The following is an 18,328-nucleotide window of genomic DNA, read 5'->3' as shown; positions in this document are numbered from 1 at the left end:
TTGCATTTTAAGCTTCTAAATTTGTCCCAGAAGCAGGAAGAAAACTAATACAGCATCTTAGTTTTCTGCACTCCTCAGGAATCAATTTGGTCATGTCTTTACTCGCTTGTGTCAAATTACATTTTTTTAATATGAAGGAATATTTGTGAAATTACATATAAAAGAATGTAGAGAAATAAGATGAGGTGGACAGTTACCTGATGAAACAGAATGCAGTTTTCATATGTTGTCATTTTTTTAATATGTTGTACATTTTTTTAATATGAAGGAATATTTGTGAAATTACATGTAAAAGAATGTAGAGAAATAAGATGAGGTGGACAGTTACCTGGTGAAACAGAATGCAGTTTTCATATGTTGTCACGATGTGTTCTATAATCTCACATTACTTTTAATTTAGGATTTAGAATAAATTTTCTCAAAAATGAAAACACCTCATCACTTTTGTTACTCTTCTTAAATTGCCCCTTAAATTAAAAGTAGGCAACATTGCCTGACTCCTTTGCAAGCACTTGGGTGTATAGCTCCAATATAAAAATGATTTTTTTTAGAGGTGGGAGGAATAGAGGGAGACAGAATCTTAAGCAGGTCCATGTGCAGTGAGGAGCCCGTGGCGGGACTCGATCTACAACCCTGAGATCATAACCTGAGCCAACATGAAGAGTTGGTATTTAAATGACTAAACCACCCAGGCACCTCTGAATTTGTTTTGTTCTTATGATGATGATTGATAGATTTTTGTTTAACTACTTATCATTTGAGATCTAGATTTCTTATATATATATATATATATATATATATATATTTATTATATAAAAAAATATATATATTCCTTCCCAGGCTTATAAGTCCAGAATGAATGTCAGATCAGCAGGCCTCTGATTGACAAGCAGTGAAAAATAAGGAAACTATGAGAATTGTTCTGTTGATTGACACTGAAAAGATTATTGCCTTTTAAGATTTTAATCAATCAATCAATTAATTAATTTATAGGAGAGGGAGAGGGACAGGGCAGGGCAGAGGGAGAGAGTATCTAAGCAGACTGTGTGCTGAGTGTGGGGCCTGATGCTGGGCTCAGTTTTATGACCCTGAGATCATGACCTGAGCCGATCGAGAGATTGGGTGTTTAACTGACTAAGCTACTCAGGCGCCCCAAAATACTGCTTATTTTTAATATTGCTACATTTTATCATGAAAAGTTAAAAACTTCAGATACTCTGATTACCTAAACTGTTTTCAGATTTTAAACATTAAAGTATCATGATGGTGGTGCCTTTTTTTTTTTTTTCTTCACAAACAGGTATTTTTAAAACATTTTCCTCTCAGAGAATAGTGTCTTATATGATTCAAAAACTGATTAGTCTTTGATTAGATGCTGTGAGATACTTGGACATATAAGTACATGTGTGTTTCTTCACATACATGCCATTTGCAAACCACTAATGTAAATTCATGTGACTAATTTTGCTAACAGAAAACAGAGCACCTGCTTTTTTTTTTTTTTTTTTACACTCTCCTATCTTGTCATTGCAATGATTTTCAGAGGACTTTTATATATTTAGCACTTAACATGGGTGAAGCATCACATGAAGAGTTTCTTAGCATTCCTGGGAATGGCTTGTTTGTACATGGTGATTTTAGAGTGTAGTAAGAATTTGTGGTTGGGACACCTGGGTGGCTCAGAGGTTGAGTGTCTGCGTTTGGCTCAGGGCATGATCCCAGAGTCCTGGGATCAAGTCTCACATGGGCTCCCTGCGAGGAGCCTGCTTCTCCCTCTGCCTATATCTCTGCCTCACTCTGTGTTTCTCATGAAAAAATAAATAAAATCTTTAAAAAAAAAAAGAATATGTGGTTGAAGGGTTTATTGATGGCAAACCCCTGTGAATTAGACTCTCAGCACATAAACACGACAATATTAAACTTAAATTATTTTAATGGTAACATGTTGAATTACTGGAGCGTGGAAGCAAACTAATACCATCCTTATAAATGTAGTATATGAGAAGTTTTAAAAAATATAGTTATGGATCATGTTTATATGCCTAACCTATAAATATTTGTAACCAAACATGAAATAATACCTGCTAATTTTTATCTGGATAATGGTAGTTATTTTTTTAAATTATTTATTGAGATGCTGTTCTGACCATGCATTTCATGGTCACTCTGGGAAGCTGATGTAATTCACTCTGATGGGTTCTTAGGGGCATTCTGATGATCTGATGAGGTGGAGATCAGGTGTAAAATATCTACGTGACCCAGGATTCTGTTTTCTGTTTGTGGCAAATAGAGGAAATTTTTTGTTCAAAGATGATTTTTTCATTATAACACTTAACTAATTTTGTTCCTATGCTGCTCTGAACCATATTGGAATGAATAAATAAGTAGCAAATGGTTTTGTATCCTATTACCAATCCTATGATTATGTGTATCTTCCCCGGCAGTCATCATAAGACATTAAAAAAAATAAACAATATTACTTTAAAATTAGTGCTAAAAATCAATAGGGTTCAACATATTGAATGACCTTTATTAAATAAACCTGCAGTAGATGCCAACTGAATGTAAGTTGAAGGCTTATATGTGGGTTGAATTAATAGGATTTTCTTTTCTTTTGGAAATGTCTGAATATTCATTCATCTTTCGTTCTTTCTATGCTCAGAGATTGATCTTTCTGATTGCTACATACCGATTTGGATTCAGGGGCCTGGTTGCATAATGTTAATTTAAATTCAGAATATCCTTGGAATCCCGGATCCACATTATGACTGAGGGAATCCTGGGTCACTTGGATATTTTACATCTGGTCTCTACCTCATCAGATCATCAGAGAACCCCTAAGAACCTATCAGAGTGAATTAAATCAGTTTCCCAGAGTTACCATGAAATGTATGAAGACATTCATACATTTCAGAAGACAGCAGTAAATTGCTTTACAGGTCACTGTTCTGGAATCCAGTGATTATCATTTGATTTCTGAGAGTCTGAAAGTCATTTAACATCTTCACACCTAGTCCTTCCTCTGTGAAATTGGAGGTAGTAATATTCATCTCATAAAAGAAGTGACAGGTAGGATATATGTGGATATGCTTTCTAAGTTTGAAGGGTTACACAGATATAGGGCGTTATAAATTTTGGACTTAAGGTCCCAGCTAAAGTAGTTTGCATACAACTAATGACTGTTTACAGTGTTTTGGGTTTTTTAAAATGTGACTTTACTTTCTCTTATTTCTAGTCTACACCCCAAAAATTTGTGTGCCTTTTTTGTGTGTTTCTTTTGTATGGAAAGTTCCTCTCAAAGGCTCATGCTTTTGAAATGAAATATTAGTAACCTATCCTGAAATAAATGATAATATTGATAATAATGCTGACAACAAAACGTGTACCTTGTGTGTATATATGTAGTATTTTACTTTTTTTTTCTTAAGGCATTTTCATAAGCACATCAATTTTGTGTAGTAAGAAAATAACTGGCTCCAGTGTTATTTAGATGAAAAGTCAAACACCAAGAGATCTCCGAGTATTCTATTTGGTCTTGGACAGTGCCACCTGCTTTTACATTACTATCTACCCTTAGCAACTTTCAAATGTATAATACAGTGTTAACTACAGTCAACCAGGCTGTACATTGCATTCCATGACTTAATTATTTTATAACTAGAAGTATATAACTTTTGAACCCTTCATCTATTTCTCCTCAAAACTGTCTATTGTTGGAGTGGACTTTTTTTTTTATTGCACAAAGTTTCTAATGAAAAAAATATTGAAACTTTTATCACCTACATAAACCATAATACTTTTATAAGATTATGATTATGCAGTGGATTAGACTGCATTTGACTCTATTATTGCAATATTTTCTCATCCTTTATTGTGTTTTTTTTTAACATTTTATTTGTTTATTCATGAGAGACACAGAGAGAGAGAGAGAGGCAGAAGCACAGGCAGAGGGAGAAGCAGGCTCCATGCAGGGAGCCCGATGTGGGACTGGATCCCTGGTCTCCAGGATCAGGCCCTGGGCTGAAGGTGGCGCTAAACCGCTGAGCCACCCGGGCTGCCCTATTTTTAGTTTTCATTAAGGATTATTTATTTATTCATGAGAGACACAGAGAGAGGCAGAGACATAGGAAGACGGAGAAACAGGCTTCATGCAGGGAGCCTGATGTGGGACTCGATCCTGGGACCCTGGGATCACGCCCTCTGCCAAAGGCAGATGCTCAACCGCTGAGCTACCAAGGTGTCCCTGAAAATCATTTTTAAATTCATGTTTATATTAAAAGTAAACAATGAAAAATATCTGAGTTTAAAGCACATGAGAAAATTCGATTATTTTATTTCACATTTATCATGTATAATATTTTAGAATGAATTTACTTTAACAACTTTGATATAAAAGTATATAAAAGTACTTGAGTAATTTGTTCATTATTCAATAAGCTTTCATCAAAAGTATAATTTCATTTTTATTTACAATAACTGAAGTCATTAAACTAGTGAAGACAGAACCATCAGATTTCTGTTATTGAAATGTTGTTAGTCCTCAAACAATCATATTATAATTTATCTGGGACAAGAATAATATTCTCAAGATTAACTTTCTCTTGATTTTTAAGAATCTTAAGTTAAAGAAAATTTAATATGGAATTATTAATAAAATATGGGAATTATATTGCAAAGTTAATGTTTTAAAGTCTTGTTTGATGCTGAACCATGATGGTAATGACTGCAAATATATTATTGTTAAGGCATTGTTTATATACCTGTTCACCTATACTATGCCATTAATTGGAAGGCTTATTTGACTTATTTTTGGTTAACATTGAGTAAGATACTTGGGATTCACAAAGGTGTCTAATGTTTACTGAAAATAATCAATTTTCTTATATATAAAAAATACTATTTTTATAACTTAAAATACATAGTATGCAAACTAGCTGGTGCACATGTCTAGATAGATAAGTGGATAGGTGGATTAGCATAGTTTCATATTTTATTTTTTAATTCCAGTCTATACAAACATAACCTTTTAAAATTTCTGATTCAAGATCACTTTGTGTGCAAAAAACACCTCCATAATTATAAATTTTAACCTTTATGCCCTACTTGTAAATTAGTAGTAATCTATCTGTTGATATAAAACATTGTTTAAATAATAAAAGATGTATTAGTTGCCCTTCTATATCTGAATATTACAAGAATAGAAACAACTTCCAAATGAATTTTATTATTTGAGCTGTACTAATTAGTAGTAATTAGAATAAAATGTTGATAATATGGTGTAGTAGCAGTAGTAATTAGAATAAAGTGTTGATAATATGGTGTAAAACAGCAGTAGACCAGAAAAGAAAGCATATATATATGCATATAAATATATATATATATATATTTCAAATTTGCCATGACTTAATGACTGCAGATCACACTTATACAGAATAGTTACATTTTAACTAAATGTCATGATGTATATTTCTTTTATTGTTAATTATTTCTATTTCAAATGTATTCCTGATAATTTTCTTTAACAAATTACAGAAATGGCTATAAGTTTTATAGTTATTTTGCTCATTTTATAAACACCTGAGATAGATTTATGAGGGTTTTTTTAAGACATGGTGTGAAAATCGTATGTCTTGACTGTCAAGAAACATGTATTTTAACTTGTGACATCTCCTTCAAAGGTTTCTTTGTAAAAGGGAAGTGCTGCTATTTTTTGAAAGTCTGAATACACTAAAATGGCAGGGTGCCTACTTGCAGCATATGTGTGAGAACAGCCACATTTACATCAATGTTATTATTCAGTTGTCTAATGATCATCCTCAGACATTAAATTTACAGAAGAGAACTTTAGGGACATGTTGATCCTCAGGATTAACTGTATGCCAAATTGCCTGATAACTATGGAATATTGGCATTTAATAATCTTCGACTCATCACACAGACTATTTTTTTCAGCTTACAGCATTCACTAATGAATCAATTGTAGTTTAGGGACTAAATAAAATCTTCATTAAGGCCACCAAATGGTATCCTCCAGTAAACACAAAGCATTTTCACAGTAAATCAAACTGAGCTCTGCCTTCCATGCTCCTTATCCTGCCAGTATCAAGGAAGGATTCAGAAGTATAAGGTCATATCACAGAATGAAGCATCTCTTCAAGAGGAAGGTTTAATGGAAAATTCTAGCCATAAGGTATTGTATTTCTGAGATGAATAAACAAGAACAGAAAAACATTAGAAGATTAAAAAAAAAAAACAGAAGAATATAACTATAGAGTTTCTCATCCTATACGCTTACTGACAATATTAGAGTTGGAAAAAAACATTGTTTTTTCCTAAAGAAGTATCTATGTATCAATAAATTATTGAATCTAGAGGGTTTCTGAGTAAAATTTACCTCAGTAAAGCACCTCTGAACTTGGGTGTCTTTTTCAGAATAAGAATAAATTTCATTATATGTATATTTACCCATGATTAAATCTAGGTAGTCCAGATTTGTTTACCCCAGTTGCCACAAAAGATGCATAGTTTATTTTTCTATTTCAGTAGTTGTTTTTTATTATTCTCCTTGGAGATTTAAAGTTATTTTAAATTATAGGATATTGGCATTTGTGAACAGCAGTCTGTGAGGTTAGTGTAATTGTTTGGCTGAAAACAAGGAACATGAGAATTGGTTCTTAAAAGTAGGTTTACTTATGGCATAAATAATATATTAATTTATATAAATTAAATTTTAGATATATTTTAATATTCAAATAAGTTTTATTGATTGTTTTTGCATTTGCCTAAGAGCTTTTCCACATATTTTCACTGCCTTTAAAGTGGAAGGCATGATAATCAGTTAATTTATTTTATGACTTTTTTATAAACCTCTGTGTTCTTATTTTGTTTTATTTTTTAATAATAGTAGTGAGTGATTCCTACCAAATAGTCCTTCTTAATTGGCCCAATATCGTAAGGGCCAATTAGTGTTCCTTAAGCAGTATTTAACTTATAACTCAAAATCTTACTATTTTCACTGAAATATTAAATGTTAGTATGACTAAACCGAACAAATTGACTTTTATTTCTAGTTTTTTAAGTGTACTACAGATATTTCCTTCATAAGTCTAAAATTCTAAATTGACCAAAATCTTATGTAAATCTTTATAACAGGAACCAAAATAAAATTAATACTGATGTTAATGATGATTTAACTTCCCATAAATTTATTACTTCTTTTCTTTTGACTTCAGGTGCAATAACAGAACGCAGTGTGCAGTGGTGGCAGGTCCTGATGTTTTTCCAGACCCGTGTCCAGGAACCTATAAATACCTTGAAGTGCAGTATGAATGTGTCCCTTACAGTATGTATATTCTTGTACTTATCTTGTGAAAAGATATTAAGCTTTGTTTTGCATGCATTGACAAAGTATTCTCTCTGAACGCATAAGAATTACCACCTTTCCTTTTTTACATAATGTTTTTAAAGACTGATAATTTGAATTTTCGGGATCATATATCCTTCCACCATTGGAATAATTAGATGTTGCGCATGATCCCATAGCATTCATTTTGACTATACATTTCTGCATATCAATACTTATTCTAAAACTTTTCTTAATGCAAGAATATAAAATTTTCAGAAAAAGTTGAAATGAATATTATGCCTATATTGTATCCCTCTAGGTCCAAGCAAACAGGAAGTTAAAATGAATAATATACTTTTACATTATTATATTATATAAATATTATATATAATATATCATACAGTATATGATTGTATATATGTGCATATGTATATGTACATATACATATGTATATGATATATATACATTATATAATATTGTAAATCATACTTTTATAGTGGTATAGAAATTGATAAATTTTGAATATGATAGAAGTGATTATATCTAATCTACAAGTGCTGTCAAGATTTCGTTTATGAGAAATATATTCATCAGGAGGGAACAAACTGAAATGAATATACAAAAATTACATGAAGTAAAGCACTCTTCAGAATTTATCTCTTACAGCCTCTAAAAGTTTGGCTTTGCAACTTTTATGTCAGATATGGTATATGCCAACAACATATTTTTTTCTTCAGGAATAATGAAGAATCAAACAATCAAAACTGGAACAATTGTCTAACTTTTCTACCCAGAGGAAGAATCACCATTTCTTAAAAATATTTGTTGATCTATTAATTATTCATAGGATTCCGTAGTGAAGATTACTCAGGAAATCCTGCATTTCATATTAGATATTCAGTTCATCCCAAAAGTGTAAAACCCCTGGGGCATGAATAAATCCCAGGCTCCAACTTCCTTTGACATCTCTGAAGTGAAGTATCTAGGGATCAGCCAGTTTGCTGTTCTAAGAGATAGTTCTAAGCTTGCCTCACTTCTGCTTAGTTAAGGCAGCAGCACGTTACTCATAAGGTGTAAAAGTGCATAATCCAATAATAGTAATTTGGCTAGCAAGAAATGAATTGAAATTTTAAAATAATAATGAAAGCAATCAAGATAAAATTTTATCTTTGTTTTATTTATAGTGTGATTGATTAGAGAAAGTTTATCTGGTGAAGTTTTAGAAGCTAATTTTCCTTGTTATTAAAAAACACGTAATTGTACAGGTTCTATTGAAATCTCAATTGAAGTTATGCTTCCTATACATTGTTATCTCTAGGGACCTTCTATGAAAATATAAAGCTCTTGCTGACCAGTTATTGTTCATTAGTGATATTTTAAAGAAATAACATTTGCCTTTTGGAACTCTGACACTTTATTTGGATTATATAATAAGATCTTTGTGAATTATGTGGGATAGTTATTTCCAAAGGCATTTTATAAAAAAAATTTACCAATAAGGAATACCTCATTTTTAAACGGTTTGAGGAAACTTTCAATCATATTTATGAAACATGAAAGCTGAAAAAGAAAATGTCAAGCTAGATTTTTTCACAATTTTTAAATATTAAAGAATTTCACAGCTGTCTCTTCAATTTTCTGTATTTCTTCAGAATTTCTTTGAGGACATCTATTCCAAAATCCTCTGCCCAACTTATTGTGAAAAATCATCTACTGAAATCATTTCAACATAAATAAGAATTTGTGCATAAACTTTTGCATAAAAGGAGTATGGCTTACCACACTTTTCCTTTCTCATAAGTTTTCAGAGATGAACAATTTGTTTTCTGAATATCCTATATATACAGGTTTCTGAAAATCCTTAAAATTTGCGGATTGCCTTCGATGTATGTCCATTATATTAAAATATTTATCTGATTGTTTTATTAAGTAAGAATTATAAACTTAGGTGCAGCCACTTGCAAGTTTACATTCTGCTTTCTTTTATATGGCATAGCATGATTGAGCTTGTTTAAATATCTTCAGTATGTTTCAATTAAAAGTGTAATGCATAATTGAGAACTCATTTAGTAAATTTAACATGATTTTAAAGGAAAAAATATACAAAAAAGTGTAAACCATGAAATAAAGTATAGTGAATGAGTTATTTGAAAGGTAGATTGGTTTAGTAAAATAAACGACCAGAGATCAGGAAATCTGGAGTCAGAATACAGTCTGGTTTTTTAACAAAAAGCACAGGGCTTTAAGCTAAGGTAAGCTATTAAAATTTTCTGGATCTCACCTTCTGGACATTCCCTGATCTGTAGTCAGTTGTAATTTAGATCAACACTAAGTTCTTTTTCTTCTGTCTAGCATAAAATACAGACTTTTCCATTGCTGAAAAAAAAAATCACTTATTTAAAATAACTACCATTTATTGACATTTACTACATCTCATTTACCACATGGGTTTAATGTTTATGCATATTATTTTATTTAATTCTCACCATATCCTTCCTGTTAGGTAGGAGTGTCACTTTTCTGAAGAAGAAACTGAAGCTCAGTAGGATAAGTTAATGTTTCATGTAAAATACAGAGTAGTTGGATAATGACAGAGCCAAGATTTGAGTCTATCACTAATACCTGTTAAGGACTCAGCTATAATTCTCCTTAGAGATTTTCCCCTTTATATTTTCATGAGTTATTCAATCTCATTCAGTATTTAACTCATAACTTTCATCACTGTAGTAATGTCCCGTGGTGAAAGCAAATGCTTCACGGGCCTGGACCTTTCTTGTTAGTTCTTTTGCTACTTAACTTTAAGGAGGATTTGATGCCTTTCTTAAAGCAGCTAAATCACTGCAAAATTTTATTTTCCCAAACACCTAACAAAGCATAATGGCGAAAACTAGTTTATGTTATAAAAATAGCACCCACAATTTGGAATGAGGCTCTTATCTAAACAGTTACTTGAGAAGTTATTTAAATCACCTGTTATATGAGGAATCCTTGTATGTGATATACTTATTAAAATAGCGCTAATATATTATTAAAAGGTAAGCTTCAGATTTCAGATTCATTATTAGTATTTAAATTTTTTCTATTGGCAGCCTGGGTGGCTCAGCTGTTGAGCATCTGCCTTCAGCCCAGGGTGTGATTCTGGAGACCCCGAATCGAGTCCCACCTCGGGCTCCCTGCAGGGAGCCTGCTTCTCCCTCTGCCTGTGTCTGTGCTTCTCTCTGTGTGTCTCTCATGAATAAATAAATAAAATCTTTTTTTAAAAATCAATTTTTTTTTCTAAATGAACAATTGAAGAAACAAATTATGTTAGGTTCTATTTGTTATGTTCAAGTAATACCCATTTTTTTTCTAAAAATATTTCATTTATTTATTCATGAGAGACACACACAGAGAGGCAGAGACACAGGCAGAGGGAGAAGCAGGGTCCATGCAGGGAGCCCGATGTGGGACTCCATCCCAGAACCTCAGGATCACGACCTGAGCCAAAGGCAAACGTTCAATCACTGAGCCACCCAGGGGCATTTATATTATTATTAATATAACATCCATATTATCCATATAAATTAATATTATTTATTAAAAATAATAACCCATTTTTATTTTTAAGACAACAAACTTCATTGTATATAAGTGATGTATTTGTTATTTATAAATGTTTTCTTCTTAATATTGACATGTGGAAAATATTGATATTTTCTTTCTTTATATAAACTCTGTGTGTTCCCCTGGTAATATTGATTTTTAATCTGATACTTTCTCATGGAAAAGTATAGAAAAATTGAAAATTTAGAAATATAGAAAAATATGTGGGAAAGCATATCAATATTAATGATGTATTAGCATATTAGAGGTGATATACATAAAAATTCAACAAAATTATTTGTATCCCATCAGGAATGTGGAGTTAAATATCAAAGATAAGCTTGCAATAATTTTAGCACAGCGTTTTAGGAGTCAGTAAATAGGTACATGGTTAAAAATGATAGTTTTACAAGAACCTTAACCTGAATCAAATGGTATGACTCTTTCTTTCCTCTTTCTTTTCTTTCTTTCTTCTCTTTCTTTCTTTCTTTCTTTCTTTCTTTCTTTCTTTCTCTTTCTTTCTTTCTTTCTTTCTTTCTTTCTTTCTTTCTTTCTTTCTTTCTCTTTTTTTTCTTTCTTCTTTCTATGTTTAAGATGCTCATAGGAAAGAAAATAAAAGAAAATAGTGATTATAAACAATTTTGTGAAGCTACTTTCTTTGAGTATCTTGTCAACTTTCTTTTCTTTTCTTTTCTTTTTTAAGATTTTATTTTATTCATGACAGAGAGAGAGAGAAGCAGAGACCAGGCAGAGGGAGAAGCAGGCTTCATGCAGGGAGCCTGATGTGGGACTTGATCCCAAGACTCTAGGATCACACCCCGGGCTGAAGGCAGTGCTAAACCTCTGAGCCACCAGGACTGCCCTCTTGTCACTTTCTAAAGCACTAAAGTTATACTTAATTTTTTCAAAATCTCAACTTCTCCCTCCTTTCTGTATTTTCTTGTTTGGGTTCAGAGATACCCTGTTTGTGACCAAATTTGATACAGATGAATCAATATTTTTCTCTGTTCCTGTCACACCTTAGTTCCAGTGTGACTTTTATAGCCTTTGCATTTTCATTTGAGTTTGATTTTCCATCTTAGTGATTTTTTCTCCCTTCCCAGGAGATGACCCAGATATTCCAGAGGTTAAAGTTCAGCATTTACCACTGCCACACTTTTGCTCTCCACCTTCCTTCTTCTTGCCCCACTTACATTCCTTCTGGCCTGATTGGGGATTGAAATTATGGCATCTTCAAGGAGGGTTTCCCTCATTTAGCTGGTTTACAGGGAAGATTTGTGTTAGGGAGAAAACAATAAAACAACTAACCACCTATGTAGAGTATTTCTGAGCAAAGAATCTTTACTTTGTATCCTGCTGACAGTTTGTCTTTTTCCAAGGCATACAATTTCATGCACATTATGCTCAGAAGGTGCTTGTCTTCTCTCCCAACCCAGCTTTTTTCTTCAGTTCTTTGTTTCTAACTTTTAGAAACAGAAAACACATATTACATATTCTAGCAGGCTTTTATTGCCGTAGCTTTTCTTAGGAAATGGAATTAAGAAACATACAATGTGTAGAGCTATTAGAAGTGAGTGATTAATCCAATCTTACGCTATCGTAATTACAGACTCTTCACCATTCATTATCAGGCATCTAAAGTTATGTGTGATTGTCTATGGAAAGACTTGCAAAGTGAATATTATTGGAAAGTTAACATTTACAAATAATTACATAACCTGTTAGTTTTGTCTTTTTTACTATAAGAAAAAATATTGCTCTTCCCTTCAGCATTTAAAACTGACAAATATTTAATTACACATAACTATATATATTAAAAAAATCCAAATAACTATATATATTTTTGCTAGTAATGTTCCAGTGGGTACATATTTTAATATATGCATTCTTTGGTTCCTACTATGTAAAAAATACATTTTTAAAAAAATTCATGTGTTGAAATTAACACATATACTTAATTTTTAAGATACTATAGAAATGTTAAGATACAATTTGATTCCCAGCGCCTCAGTACCTTTTTCAGTTTCTGACCCAGTATACATTTAAGAAATATGTATCGGATGGTTGAAGAAAAAATAAAATTTAGTCAAAATGGCTCCTCTCAAAGTATTCTGTTCACTGTTAGAATGGTACACTCAAGAAACTCTTGTCTACAAACAAGACCTTATTATGTTTTAAGATTTTATTTATTCATGAGAGACACACAGAGAGAGGCAGAGACATAGACAGAGGGAGAAGCAGGCTCCCTCGGGGAGTCCGATGCAGGACTCAATCCCAGGACCCTGGGATCATGACCTGAGCCAAAGGCAGATGCTCAACCACTGAGCTACCCAGGTGCACCTCAACAAGACCTTAGTAATTCAAAGGGAAGATCTATGGTAAAAATACACAGTGTATGAGTTTTAGTTCTTCCAAATTGTTTGGTGATTGTATTCCTCAAGAATGCTAACAGCAGCCATTTTGTTTTCCATATTATTTTTCCCTGTGTCTCCATGTAACATAGCAAGTGTTGTCCCTGACATATCCGTCCCTCTCCAAGAGCAGAGTCAGGGGTGCCTGGATGGTCAGTGGGTTGGGCGTCTGCCTTCGGCTCACGTTATGTCCCAGGGTCCTGGGATGGAGCCCCATGTGAGGCTCCCTCTCCCTCTGCCCCTCTCCCTGCTTGTGCACTCATTCTCTCTCTCTCTCTCTCTCTCTCTCTCTCTCTCTAGTCTCTCTGTCAAATAAATAAATAAAATCTTTAAAAAAGCAGAGTCAGTTATCTAAATTGTCTTTTTAGAATATTTAAAGTGAAAACAACCAAATTTGTCCCTTCTTTCCTTTTTCCTTTTTATTTATTTATTTGAGAGAGAGAGAGAGAGAGAGAGAGAGAGAGAGAGAGAGAGAGAAGGAAGGGGCAGAGGGAGAGGGAGAGAATCCCCTCCTCCAAGTGTGGAGTCTGACATGGGGCTCAGTCTCACAATCCTGAGATCAAGCCCTGAGCCATGACCGAGATTCAGACCCTACGGAGCCACCCAGAAGCTCCTTTCTTTTCTCCTTTTGCTCTCCCACCACCAGTTCTTTCTTTGTCATATAATTTTCTCTACTTCACAGAATCTTACATCTGACAGATAATCCACAAATCTTTGCAAATGAATCAGTGATTATATAATAGTTTAAGTTTGCTTAATCCCTAAAGTATTACATATTTATAAAAATTAGTAGAAAGCAAGAAACATAGGTGGACTATACTTTCTTAGAGGTTCAAATCATAAATACTCTCATACCTTTGTTTAGCTGCTCATATGTTTATGGAAATTATTCTCAGCTAAATGATGCCATTTGCTTTCAAGACATACCGCTTATCTGTTATCACTGAACATCTATTGTATACCAGGTACTGGTACACAATAGCATAGAAAGCTATGAAAAAATGATTCTGCTCTCAAAGAATGTAGTCAAGTGGAGCTCAAGATCCCCGTAGTTTCAGTATTATTAGTTCATTAAAGCCATGGAGTATTTCACATTGGCAGTATACAGAGAATGCACACCCATCCCCTACTGGCTAGTATGGGGTTGGACATGGGTATCTTCAGGGAAGCTTTTCTAGAGGAGATGACTCTTGAGCTGAGTCTTAAAGAATGAGTAGATTCAGTGAGAAGCACAATCATTTGTAACAGATGGGGCAATATAAGATTAAAAACTGGATGATGAATGTAAAGCCAAAACAGTTTAGTGTTTTCATAAAATACAGAACATAAGACTGACAGGAGATGAACCTGTCAATTGGCAGGTAGAAATCCTGATCTCCCTGTATGCTGTGATTTCTCTGGGACCTAATACCTATAACAATGTGGAGCACAGAAAAGATAATAAAACCGTTTCTGAAGGCAATTAATGGATATATTAATATGACATGTTTCTTTGTAAATCTGCAAAAACCAATTTTGACTAATTTAAGTTAAAAATAATTTGGGGGCATGGGGGGATACAAAGTACTGGTTCCAGAATTAGGTAAAACCTAGGTCCCAAAAACATAAGATCTAGTATTCTACAGAACAAGAAGTATGGGAGAGTTTCTTAAGGACTCCATGTTAAGATGAATGAGTTCCAGAAATGTTTCATCTACTGTAATTCCTGTAATGATCTAGTTTAGGACATCAAAAGTACATGACATTCAGTATCCAGGTGTTCTTTATATGTAAAGATAGTGAGGCTGGCGAAGAGCCTATATGTGATCAGGAGGGATCAGATCCCTCGGTGGGTGTGAATGCAAAGACTGCCCTTTAATGGCTCTGGACCAGATTCAATGTGCAGAGCAATTCTGTAAGCCTCTCAAACACTGGAAAGACAGATTTAACATAAAGTCTGGAGCAATACTGGGCCTGCCTTTCCTTGAGCAATGATAGATTAAAATTACTTGCTCTAAATAAGGTCTGTTCATCTCTCTTTGATATATTATACAACATTTATTGTATTGTTCCTGGTTCACTATAATCATTTAAAATGTCTCCTGGCTTCTGAAGTTACCTAAACTTGCAACTCCTCTTCTAGAGTTTGCATCGAATCAATGCTAATAGAAGTAAAAGCACTCTAAATTGTTACTGTATTTATTAATTTTGAAAAGATAGCAAGTTTGTGTACTAATGATAATTCTACCAATAGAAGTTTTTTGTTGCTTAATATAAGTCAGTCCCTATGTTAGGTGCTGGCGAAAAAGAGATATGGGCCTTATGAAGCTGGTAGGCTTGGGAGATAAGGCAATATCACATTTATCAATACATATAAACATTAAAGATTGCCATAAAAATGCAAGAAGAAAATAAACACAATTGTAAGATAGAGAACAGCAAAAGGGCCATCTTGTGTAAGGTGTTCTGAAACACCTGAAGAATGAGGATAAGACAGTCTGGCAAAGGGCCTGGGAAAGAACTTTCAGTGCAAAGAGAAGAGCAGCAACAAAGACCCTCCGTTGGGGAGAGTTTGGCCTGTTCTCAGACTTGATAGAAAGTCAGTGTGACTATAGTCAAGATGAGGAGAGTGACTTGACGAGAAAACAAGCCAGCAATTAGTACTGTTAATACCATTGCTAATGAAGCATGATTCTACTTGCATCAAATAAGCCAAACATCAAGTAGCATCCATCAGTAGGTAGAATAACTTTGTATAGACTTCTGGTAGATTAATTATATGTAAATGTATGCTTAGATGCTAATTGTAAGGGAACAAGATTAATTGAGAGTGATAAAAAAAATTAATTGGATTGCCAGAATTAGGAAAAGATTTGGTTTAGGTAGTGCAATGTTATAGACATAAATAAAATTTGAGAGGTTAGTTTAACTATGTTCATTTGCTTTATTTGAAATAGTAAAACTATAGAGCTTGTGCACTTAAACTTAAAGAAATTTTTACAAGGTGCTCTAATTGAATAGTATAAATATGTAGGATCACGAAAGACATAGAATATAATGTTTTGTTTTTAAAATAGATTGCATATGGGGGTGGGTGTCTGGATAGCTCAGTTGGTTAAGCTTCTGACTATTTCTGCTCAGGTCAGGATCTAAGGGTAATGAAATTGAGCCCCACATTGGGCCTCACACTCAGAACACAGTCTGCTTAAGATACTCTTTCCTCTCTCTCTTCCCCCACCCCCACCAGCTCTTTAACAAACAAACAAACATAAAAAATAAAATATATTGCATATGGGAAGCTAACTAGTGAAAACATGTGAAAGTAAGGTTATTTTCCAAAGTGCTTATTGCTAAAAAGATTTTATGGCAAACATCATGATGTATAAGAACTATGGAGTTAATTGTCAGGTAAACTTTCCTCAGTAGATGTAAAATCAAAATAGTAAATGTAAAATCAAAAGAGCCTTCTTAATTGTTTTGTATTTTAATAAAAAATTTATGAAACTAGAAAAATTGAATTTATTGGCTTAGGAAGTTCTACATTGAAATATTGTAATTCCACATAATATCTCATTTAAATGAGGGATAAAGGGAAATATATTTAAATTTTAATATTTTCATTTTATTTTGGAGGCATTTCTCAAATGGTAGGTTATCACAGTTCCTGTGAATGCTGTAAAGTTTTTAATTGGTTAAATTTTTTGTCAGTACCCCTCTATGAAACCCAAGGACTTTTAAACAATTAAATTTTATCTGTCAGACTCAATAATTGATGCCCCTCCCAAAGCTCCATATCCAGAACCTGTAATGTTATCACCTTCAATGACAAAAGGGACTCTGTAGGTGTGATTAAATTAAAGATCTAGAGTTGGGGAGATTATACCGGATTATGGAGGTAGATTGAAGGTAATCACAAATTTCCTTATCTGAGCAGGCGATGTTGGCCATAGGATATACGACAACAGAAGCAGAGGTTGGAGTGAAGCATATGAAGACAGAGGAAGGGGTCTCTGGGCAAGGAATGCAGGGAGCCTCTATGAAGTTAGAGAAAACAAGGACAATTTTTTCCCCCTAGAGCCTCCAGAATGAACACAACTCTTACCTAAAGCCCTTAAGGTCCATTTCGGACCTCTGACATAATGTTGTTTGAACCACTATATTTGTGGTAATTTGTTACAACAGCAATAGAATACCAATAAAGCTTATTATAATATTATCTTTTCCCTAAAATTATAAATTTTTTTCTATAAAAATCACTGCTTAGGACATAGGCTGATAAAGATATAGTTTTGCTTTCTAAATAAAGATATTTTTGTCATAATATTTTAAAAACATCAACATAGAAATCTTTTGCAATAGACTGGCTAGACGTAGGATGTGCAGCTTGTCCTTATAGATAGAAGTCATGTTAATTCTCTTTATAAATGTATAAAACCCTAGGGAATCCCAAGTAAAGTTAGTATTTAGTAAAATTAATTTTATTGTATTACACTTATCTACTATTTATGTGAGGCAGGAAAGAAAGTGAGCAAATAAGGAGTTGGTTATAAATATATGAGCTACATAAGGAGGATGAATAAATATAGTGAGTTTCCATGTAAATTTTCTTATATCTTTAAACAGTAATTTCTCACAATAACTGCTTTGTAATACTTGAATTAAATCCATATATATGGACTTCCAAATCTGCTCTGTATGTATTGATTTAATTTCGTTTTACCAACATTTAATGAAAACCTAATTATCTTTAAAATACTGCAGTGTTCAGATGCCCCCAATAATACAAATATGACTAGGTCTTAACGTCCAAGAACCCATAATCTCCTCATCATTCTGTCATCCTTTAAGTAATCACCTCAGTGTAGAATCAAAGCCTAGGAAGGAAACTCAGTACCGTTTAGTTTTTATTAATATATTTTCTAAACATATTATATTCTCTCTATGCTAATTGCTTTTCAACTTCAATTAGAACAGAGTAGAAGAGTAAGTGATACAGAGAGAGAAATGGCTG

At 33.1% G+C, this 18,328-nt stretch overlaps 1 protein-coding gene across 49 annotated transcripts in view; it reads left to right on the top strand.

Annotated features, from left to right (window-relative positions):
• Positions 1-18,328, top strand: part of ADGRL3 (adhesion G protein-coupled receptor L3) — an 808,546-nt gene that overhangs the window by 465,987 nt on the left and 324,231 nt on the right. For all 49 annotated transcript variants that reach the window (XM_072748899.1, XM_072748903.1, XM_072748906.1 and 46 more), the window contains one exon: positions 7,233-7,342. In XM_072748899.1, coding sequence (XP_072605000.1) covers positions 7,233-7,342 — 110 coding nt within the window. The remainder of the gene's footprint in view (positions 1-7,232; positions 7,343-18,328) is intronic.

This window comes from Vulpes vulpes, chromosome 2, assembly GCF_048418805.1.
Source record: "Vulpes vulpes isolate BD-2025 chromosome 2, VulVul3, whole genome shotgun sequence".
NCBI lineage: Eukaryota > Metazoa > Chordata > Mammalia > Carnivora > Canidae > Vulpes > Vulpes vulpes.
Note: the sequence above shows the minus strand (reverse complement) of the source record. Positions and strands in the feature narration are given on the sequence as shown.